The 10,014-nt window shown below is 39.2% G+C and overlaps 2 protein-coding genes across 2 annotated transcripts in view; one reads left to right on the top strand and one right to left on the bottom strand.

The window, feature by feature from the left end:
• Positions 1-10,014, top strand: part of ANKRD45 (ankyrin repeat domain 45) — a gene marked incomplete at its 3' end in the record, with an annotated part of 34,740 nt that overhangs the window by 14,409 nt on the left and 10,317 nt on the right. The window contains exon 3 of the mRNA XM_007471600.1: positions 949-1,116. Coding sequence (XP_007471662.1) covers positions 949-1,116 — 168 coding nt within the window. The remainder of the gene's footprint in view (positions 1-948; positions 1,117-10,014) is intronic.
• On the bottom strand, positions 7,020-8,950 carry TEX50 (testis expressed 50). The gene is made up of 2 exons (XM_007471599.1): positions 8,483-8,950; positions 7,020-7,567 (listed from the first exon to the last, which is right to left on the bottom strand). Exons 1-2 carry the CDS (start codon positions 8,804-8,806, stop codon positions 7,355-7,357), a joined length of 537 nt encoding a protein of 178 aa, XP_007471661.1. The 5' UTR covers positions 8,807-8,950; the 3' UTR covers positions 7,020-7,354.

Raw genomic sequence — 10,014 nt, 5'->3', positions numbered from 1 at the left:
TTTCCCTACTCTAACCAGTGGCAAACATTTGAGTGCTATTTCCTTTTCCTTATAAACCTTTTATTTGGCAACAGATCTGGGTTTGATTTTGCTTTGGCTGCTTGCACTTTCCTCTGTGTCCTTTAATGGGGCTGATAATACCTACCTCATAGTGTTAGTGGAAGGATTAAATGAAGTAGTAGCCCATAAAGTACCTAGTACTTAATACATTTAATACATGCTAGTTCATTCTTTTGCTCAACTCTTCTTGTAGTACTACATGCCTCTTTGGCCAGTTAAGTGAATCACAAATGTATCCTCGTGGGTAAGTTAAAACAATCAGTTTTGACTTGATTTTTTTAAACCAGTCTGAAAACATTTTAAAGATGCCGCCCATGTTTTTCACCTTTACAATTATATCTCATGGTAGTTGCCTCAGTAAATCTTAGAAATAACTTTCTAATTGGATAGGTCATAATTTCCATTTTAATTCAAATGATTAATTTCCAAACCAAAGGCGTGCCAGTTGTAGTAATTTGTATGATTGTGTTAGCAATAATAGAGTAATTAGAGTTGATGCAGATTCCTTAGGCTAAAGTCATAGGTCTAATTGTGTTCCAGTAGATGACTGTTAGGGCGATTGCCATCTTCCTTAGAAGATGTTGAAGAGCTCAGAGTTCAGATTGCCTGTGTTGGTGCCTTGTGTTCATCATTTACTGGCTGTGTTCCTTGGGCAAGTTTAGCTTCTCTGGACCTCTGTTTCCTTGTCTGTAAAATAGGGATTATAATAGTTCTGACCTCATGGGGTTTTTATGAACTAAATGAATTTACTGTATGTAAAGCACTTAGAATAGTGCCTCGCCTGTAGTAATTGTTCAATACCTGATTGCCATTGTGATCTTCTAGTCCATAAAATAGCCTATAACAGCGCAGTCTTCTTGACCTGACCATCCTCATTCTATTTGTTAGGTTACACACTCCTACACTGTGCTGCAGCCTGGGGTCGTTTGGAAACTTTGAAAGCACTGGTGGAATTGGATGTTGATATAGAATCTCTGAACTTCCAGGAAGAGCGAGCTCGAGATGTTGCTGCTCGGTATTCCCAGACTGAGTGTGTTGAGTTCCTGGACTGGGCAGGTAAGGAAGCTCACAAGGTAGAGAAAGTAGAAAGTAGAAAACTGACTCAAGTTACAGGGTTATAGGCTATATATTTAACAAAGCAAAGAGGTGATTAACATTTTCACCTTGTATCAAGATGTTTTATTTGTAGGCCTAACTATAGTCACTGGTGGTGATAGTATGTGAAATCTGCCTTTTTTGTTGTTGTTGTTGCTATTTTGCTATTGGCCTAAAACATTGTACTTAATAGAAACTATATTGGTTGGAAGCTGGTTGATTTATCACCTTCTAACAATTTCACCAATAATTTTCTATAAGAATATATGTATAAAATATGTTCAAGGCCATTTTCTGAGAGACCTAGGCAGAGTGGACCATTTCTTAAATGTTTAAAAAAAATGGCATACTTGAGGAATATATTTGATTCTCCAGGTAGAAACAATTGTAATAATTTAAAATGGTTTGCTAGGCAAAATTAATCTATGGTGGTAGAAGTCAGAATAGCAGGTATGATTGTGGCATGAGGGGGACTTCTGGGGCATAATATTTTTTTCTTAATTTGGTTGCTGTTTACAAGGTGTGCTCATTTGTGAAAATTCTTTGAGCTGTACACTTATAAATTTTGCACTTTTCTATATGTATGTTATGCTTCAGTCAAAGGTCAAAAAACTATGTACTGTTTTGAGTTTCACTAATATTTTGCTTGCATCATTTCCGTAATCCTGTAGAATAGAGCTTAGAGATTTCACGAAGATATACCTGTGTAATTGTGTATGCATACAAACATTGGTTAAAAAACTAGTACTAAGGAAGTTCGTGGCATTCATTTTACATAGTTATCTGCATTTGTGTTTTTTTAGCAAGCATTTATTAAATGCCCACTATGAGCATAGCACCGTTGTGGTACAATTAATTGTTCCTGCCCTCCGGACATTGGTTAGGCGAGGGACGATAACCTGTAGACACACTCTAGAGTTAAATAACAATATCAGAAAGACTATAATTAAGGGTTAAAAGAGGCAGAGCAGGTGGTACATGCTGTGGGGTGGTCAGAGAACATGAAGTCAGAGAGCATGGTGGAGCTGAGGTGGGCCTTGAAGAAAGGGTGGGATTTGCATACACAGTGTAAGGGGAAAGGGTGTGAGCAAAATCTTATGAATGAAAGTGACATGTTGGGGAAAAAATGATGAGATTGCCTTACTAGAATAGCAAGTCATAATTTACACAGCTAGGCTACAGCACAGGCAGAAGTACATGGGCTTTTGAATCAGATTGCTTGAGTTTAAATACTGGTGTCTCTACTTGAAACCTATGTGACCTTGGACAAGATACTTAAATTCTTTATACTTCAGTCTTAATTTCCAGAAAAGGGAGCCAATAATAGTTCTTACCTCTTGCGGGCGTCATTGTGAGAATGAGATGAGATGATATTAAGCACTTAGCACAACGCCTGGTGTGTGATCACACTCGAAGAATGATGCTACTATTATTGCAGTCAGATTATACTCCCAAATGTCTGGCTAAGGTGATTTCATTTCTGTAGCTGTTGGAAGCCACTGAAAGATTTTACCTAGACGAGGAAAAGGATTAGAGTGATATTTAGGAAGATTCATATGGCAGCCATAAGGAGCTTGCTTATTAGTAAAATGAGAAGGGTACTGGGAGAATTAATAGAAGTAAGGAAATTGAGGGAAGGTAGCATATTTGGGAAGAAAAAGATGAGTTATACCTTGTAGATTATTTTATATGTAATTGTCCACTTGTATTGAATATTTTCTAGGGGCATTATTTCTGTCAATACCTTCGATTTTGTGATTTTATATATATATATATGCAAAAAGAAAATAGCGAAGAATTTAATTGATCCCTTCATGATTAGTTGTTGTAGGTGAAATTCACATTATATAATTTAAAATCCTTTTTTTTTTTAACATCTTTATTGGAGTATAATTGCTTTACAATCGTGTGTTAGTTTCTGCTTTATAACAAAGTGAATCAGTCATACATATACATATGTTCCCATATCTCTTCCCTCTTGTGTCTCCCTCCCTCCCACCCTCCCTATCCCACCCCTCTAGGTGGTCACAAAGCACCGAGCTGATCTTCCTGTGCTGTGCGGCTGCTTCCCACTAGCTATCTATTTTACGTTTGGTAGTGTATATATGTCCATGCCACTCTCTCACTTTGTCACAACTTACCCTTCCCCCTCCCCATATCCTCAAGTCCATTCTCTAGTAGGTCTGTGTCTTTATTCCTGTCTTACCCCTAGGTTCTTCATGACATTTTTTTTTTTTAAATTCCATATATATGTGTTAGCATACGGTATTTGTTTTTCTCTTTCTGACTTACTTCACTCTGTATGACAGACTCTAGGTCCATCCACCTCACTACAAATAACTCAGTTTCGTTTCTTTTTATGGCTGAGTAATATTCCATTGTATATATGTGCCACATCTTCTTTATCCATTCATCCGATGATGGGCACTTAGGTTGCTTCCATGTCCTGGCTGTTGTAAATAGAGCTGCAATGAACATTTTTGGTACATGCCTGTTTTTGAATTATGGTCTTCTCAGGGTATATGCCCAGTAGTGGGATTGCTGGGTCATATGGTAGTTCTATTTGTAGCTTTTTAAGGAACCTCCATACTGTTCTCCATAGTGGCTGTATCAATTTACATTCCCACCAACAGTGCAAGAGGGGTCCCTTTTCTCCACAGCCTCTCCAGCATTTATTGTTTGTAGATTTTTTTCTTTGCGGTACGTGGGCCTCTCACTGTTGTGGCCTCTCCCGTTGCGGAGCACAGGCTCCAGACACGCAGGCTCAGCGGCCATGGTTCACGGGCCCAGCTGCTCCGCAGCATGTGGGATCCTCCCGGACCGGGGCACAAACCCGCATCCCCTGCATCGGCAGGCAGACTCTCAACCACTGCGCCACCAGGGAGGCCCATGTTTCTAGATATTTTGATGATGGCCATTCTGACTGGTGTGAGATGATATCTTGTTGTAGTTTTGATTTGCATTTCTCTAATGATTAATGATGTTGATCATTCTTTCATGTGTTTGTTGCCAATCTGTATATCTTCTTTGGAGAAATGTCTGTTTAGGTCTTTTGCCCATTTTTGGATTGGGATGTTTGTTGTTTTGTTATTGAGCTGCATGAGCTGCTTGTAAATTTTGGAGATTAATCCTTTGTCAGTTGCTTCATTTGCAAATATTTTCTCCCATTCTGAGGGTTGTCTTTTGGTCTTGTTTATGGTTTCCTTTGCTGTGCAAAAGCTTTTAAGTTTCATTTGGTCCCGTTTGTTTACTTTTGTTTTTATTTCCATTTCTCTAGGAGGTGGGTCAAAACGGATCTTGCTGTGATTTATGTCATAGAGTGTTCTGCCTATGTTTTCCTCTAAGAGTTTGATAGTGTCTGGCCTTACATTTAGGTCTTTAATCCATTTTGAGCTTATTTTCGTGTATGGTGTTAGGGAGTGTTCTAGTCTCATACTTTTACATGTACCTGTCCAGTTTTCCCAGCACCACTTATTGAAGAGGCTGTCTTTTCTCCACTGTATATTCTTGCCTCCTTTATCAAAGATAAGGTGACCGTATGTGCATGGGTTTATCTCTGGGCTTTCTATCATGTTCCATTGATCTATATTTCTGTTTTTGGGCCAGTACCATACTGTCTTGATTACTGTAGCTTTGTAGTATAGTCTGAAGTCAGGGAGCCTGATTCCTCCAGCTCCATTTTTCGTTCTCAAGATTGCTTTGGCTCTTCGGGGTCTTTTGTGTTTCCATACAAATTGTGAAATTTTTTGTTCTAGTTCTGTGTAAAATCCATTTTTGAAGAATGACCCATGGTATTTAGAAAACACAATCCAGGAACAAATTTTGCTGTAACTTTTCTGAAAGTTTGGGGCTTATGGTGTTGAGTTTCATTGGTTTTGTTACCAAATGCAAGTCCCTGTGTCTGACATGCAGTGAGGCCAAACAATACCAAAACATTGGAATTTGGAGCACAGAAAGGCTTATTGCAGGGCCATGCAAGGAGATGGGTGGCTCATACCTTAAAAACCCTGAACTCCCTGAAAGCTTTCAGCAAAGCCCTTTTATAGGAAAAGTGAGGGAGGATCATGGTTAGTTGTTGCAAACGTCTTGGTGTCAGATTCTTTGTTCTTGAGGTCAGGTCGTGGTCAGGTCACGATGTTCCTGTAAACCTCCACCAAAATAAACGTTATTCTGTTTTCTGACAAGAAAGGGCAAGGTCCCAAGGCTCTACTTTCATCCTCTGAGGTCCAGGTCTGGCCAAGAGGAGGGGTCCCTGCATAAGCTGGTTACCCTGCCGGGGAGTGTTTGTCCAGCACCCAGTCTGAGTCGTCCCACCAGTGCCCAGCCCCAGCTGAGGAGGCAGATCTCAGCTGGCAGATCCCTTAGGGCCAGGTCCCCAGACCCTGCCCAGCCATCATCACTGAGGAAGCCAGGTGCCCAGGACCCAACTGGCCCTCTGACTCCTCAGGGCACCCAAACAGTGGTTGGCACCCATGGAGATGTCACTGCCCTTTGGTCGAGGAGGTGGGGATAGGGAAGAGATTCGTTGCTGCTTCCCGGCCTGGGCCTGGCCAGTGGGCGGCTTTGGCGAGTGCTCTGGAGCTCTGCGGGACACAGCCCTCAGCCTGTCCCTGGGCCTTCCAGCTCACCCGCCAGGCCCGAAGCCAGAGGACCTGGAGGGCCTGAGGGAGAAGGATGCGATCCACCTCTCACCGCACCCTCTGCCATGAGGACCACTGCGAGGCTGACTGTTGGCAGAGTGGGACCTCTAACTGCCAAGCCAACGGTCATGCTAAAGGCCGCGTGCCCGCCCCACTTTCCATCTCCCTCATGTCCATCTGTTTAGTTTGGGTCCTTACAGTCTTAGGGGAATTAGACCTACCATTTCCTAGTGATGAAGATAAGAAGACTATAATACTATAAACTAGTCTTCTGTTTCCAGATCAATGATGGGATTGCAAGGATTGGTGCTTCATGGTAATGTAGCTGTGAAATGTCAAAACACAAACTACGCAACATAAAATGTAACATTTGTTTAATTCAGACTGAACAAGAGCATAAACCACTTCCATTTCTTGCTCTAATGATGAGAGGTTTATGGGGCTGAGGACTTCCTACCCCAGAAACTCCTCTATACTACTGAAAATTTGACTATTAGAGATAAATTTCATTGGATCTTTGAGGTTTGTAGACTTTTGAAGTGTTCAAGGGTCCTCCATTAATAGAGATACATATCAGTGTTCTCTTAGAGGGAATTAGTTGACAGTTCAGAACTCTGAAGGTACGGAGCAGACATTCATGGACATGTGGGAGTAGGGTTGTGGTTAGGGAAGAGTGGAAGTAAGGAGGGGAGTGGAAAGTGGAACCATAAACAAACTTTTAATAATCCACAATAACCCAAGGCAGGCACTGTTCTCTTCTGTTATTTATAAAGACTGTAGCATTATCTATTACTGTACAAAGGATTGTTTTTTTAAAAGTTTTTTTCCCCTTATATTGATGGGAGGTATATTATAGATCTGGTATATTTTTCTGGGATTCTTCAACATGTTGTTAAGAAAATCTGTCCTAGTCTCAGACCAGTCTCTCAGCTTTTGTTTGGAAAATATGGAAACCATACTTTAAAAAAAAATTGAGGTGACTGATCAACAAAAGTGTGGAATATTTTAAAAAACTGAGGCATCTTATCAACAAAAGTTTGAAATTAAAAGTGTTGATACTTAATTCCTCATTTATTTTACTGAAAATGGAAACATTTATACTTTAAAAAATTAATCTTTTCCTTAATATTTCCGTACCATTTTAACAATATGAGATGGGAAATTAAACGTCTCAGTGTGGCCATAAAATTTGCTCAGGAAACTAAGAAAAATCACAAATATTATTTAAATCAGAGATTTACTGAAACACTAAATGAAGATTCTGTTCTACAGATTGTTTAATGATTAGTAATCGAACACATTGAAAAGGACAAAGCACTTAAACATGAAGCAGTGATCGTATACAGTCTTTCCCCATTACTTTTAGTGAGTATGGAGCCGTTTTAGCTGAATAGAAATAACTGTTTGATCCAGACTTTGTTGGAAAGTTTCCTTAAAGAACGTGGCAAAAAATTTACAAAGGATGCCAAAGAACCATTTTTGTCCTTACATGAGTTCTTGCAATAGATTTCTTGTGTAGTCTTCATAATGGACTGAGTTATATTTGCATATGGATATGTCTAGTATCCTCTGGCTCCTTCTCCTTCACTCTTCTTCCCCTTTAGTTTTTGGTGCTTGACTTTCTTAGCTGGAGGATGATGGAACACCTGATTCAGGTACTTGGCGATCATTGATGTTGTGGCCACCGGTCTGCAGAGTATTTGGTCAACGTCATAGATGGGCTGGCTTTCTAGATCATTACCAGCTGTATCTAAGGAGGCTTGTTTCTTCAGCTGAAAGGAGAAAAAAACATTAGAGATTTTTTTATTACTGTAGTTCAAATTAAATTTGTTTTCTGGATATCTACACTTAAACTCCAAATACCATATGTTAGTTATTTATGCAAAGAAAACGTTACTGTAGATGAAAGGTATAAATGCAGAAGAAATGCTCTTTTTTATATGCCCTTGTGTAAGGTTATAGCGATCATTATCACCATCGGCAAACATTTAATAAGTACTTTCTGTGATTAGAGCATTCTGCTGGGAGGAATTATTTGAATATTAGTAAAATATTTTCCTTTACTAAACAACCTTAAGGTATAATGTGATAAAGTCATAGTCATTTTATAAATATCTAATTGTTGTGAAGGTCAATGAGCTTTTAAGATTGCCTCAAAATATGGTGTCACTGGCGAAGTGGGAAATTAGTTTAAGAGTGCTATTTTCCAGAAAGTTATACTAAAATTAGAAATTAGTTTACAGTCCATTAAAAAAATACATGCCGACTTTTGTATACTTAGCTTTCTTAGACAGATCGGGAAGGGATCTAACAAAATGTCGTTCCATATCCTTAATTTTATGGTTCAGGCAGCTGAGAAAGATACAATGACTTACCTAAGGGCCCAGACAGATACCTTCACTTCCTATGCATTCTATTCACTGTAGCTCACTACTTTCTTGGTGTGTTTCGTAACTTGAAATAATCTATCTAAAATTAATAGGTTATTTTAAGGACCTTCTAATTGAGTACACCTTTGCTGAACACCCGACATGCAAGAAACTGCTACATGCTGGGGATGAATGGTGGAAATTGGGGAGGTTATGAAGAAAAATAAGACATGGTTCTTTCTCTCAAAGAAGATGATAATCTTATCTTTTAAACTCTTTGATATTCTATAACTATGATTATTTGCATCACTAATTCACCTTTTTTTTGTGTTTCTTCCATTTCACCCACAGGTAATGAGCAGATAAAACAGACAGGATTAAAAAGAGAGCTTGTACTACAATATAAATAAGATGTAAACAACACTGAAATATATCCATACTAGCAAAATTGCAGCATAGTTTGTTCAGAGGGTAAGGTAGACAGTGAGATGGAGAAGGCTTAACTTTCAAATGATGCGTTTCTTCTGGAAAAATCTCCCATCCAACCTTTGTCCAGGTAGTACCATCACAAATGCAGAAGCTCTCCCTGAAGAAGCAGATAAACAACAGAGGAAAAATCAGGGATAGTCCTTGAGAAGGCATCTTTCTTTCTCAAATGGAAAAAGCATTTATAGTAAAAAATTGGTTACAGACAGAGCAGAAAGCCCCTGAGTATTAGTTAACATGGTGTGCCAGTCAAAGCACTGAAGATACTTTTACTAGTCAGCAAAATATACACTGATGATCACTGTAACATCATCAGTCATAGTGATTCAGGGCTAAATTCAATGATGTCATAGAGAACCACACTGGACTGAAAAGGTGTTGCCTAGCCAATCACCTTGGATTTCTTAGGAACACTTTTTCTTGTTTTTTTCCAGAATAGTTTGAGCCTCTTCAGTTTTCTGAAAAACAAATACTTTACTAATATTTTGCTAGCTAATAAATTTAAATTGTAATTATCTTAATAGAATTTCATGGAAACAGCTTACCTATATCCTTTCCAAACCTTTTTTTTTTTTTACATCTTTATTGGACTATAATTGCTTTACAATGGTGTGTTAGTTTCTGCTGTATAACAAAGTGAATCAGCTATATGTATACATATATCCTCCCAAATCCCCTCGCTCTGCATCTCCCTCCCACCCTCCCTATCCCACCCCTCTAGGTGGTCACAAAGCATGGAGCTGATCTCCCTGTGCTATGCGGCTGCTTCCCACTAGCTATCTATTTTATATTTGGTAATGTATATATGTCCATGCCACTCTCTCACTTCGTCCCAGCTTACCTTTCCCCTCCCAGTGTCCTCAAGTTCATTTTCTATGTCTGTGTCTTTATTCCTGTCCTGCCCCTAGGTTCTTCAGCACCATTTTTTTTAAGATTCCATATATGTGTGTTAGCGTACAGTATTTGTTTTTCTCTTTCTGACTTACTTCACTCTGTATGATGGACTGTAGGTCCACCTCACTACAAATAACTGAATTTCGTTTCTTTTTATGGCTGAGCAAAATTCCATTGTGTATATGTGCCACATCTTTATCCATTCATCGGATCTTTGTCCATCCATGTTGATGGACACTTAGGTTGCTTCCATGTCCTGGCTATTGTAAATAGCGCTGTAATGAACATTGTGGTGCATGAATCTTTTTGAATTGTGATTTTCTCAGGTTATATGCCCAGTAGTGGGATTGCTGGGTCGTATGGTAGTTCTATTTTTAGATTTTTACGGAACCTCCATACTGTTCTCCATAGTGGCTGTATCAATTTACATTCCCACCAACAGTGCAAGAGGGTTCCCTTTTCCACAGCCT

Source organism: Lipotes vexillifer, unplaced genomic scaffold, assembly GCF_000442215.2.
Source record: "Lipotes vexillifer unplaced genomic scaffold, Lipotes_vexillifer_v1.1 scaffold821, whole genome shotgun sequence".
NCBI classification, from domain to species: Eukaryota; Metazoa; Chordata; class Mammalia; order Artiodactyla; family Lipotidae; genus Lipotes; species Lipotes vexillifer.
The sequence above is the reverse complement of the archived record's forward strand: the minus strand, read 5'-3'. Positions and strand labels throughout refer to the sequence as shown.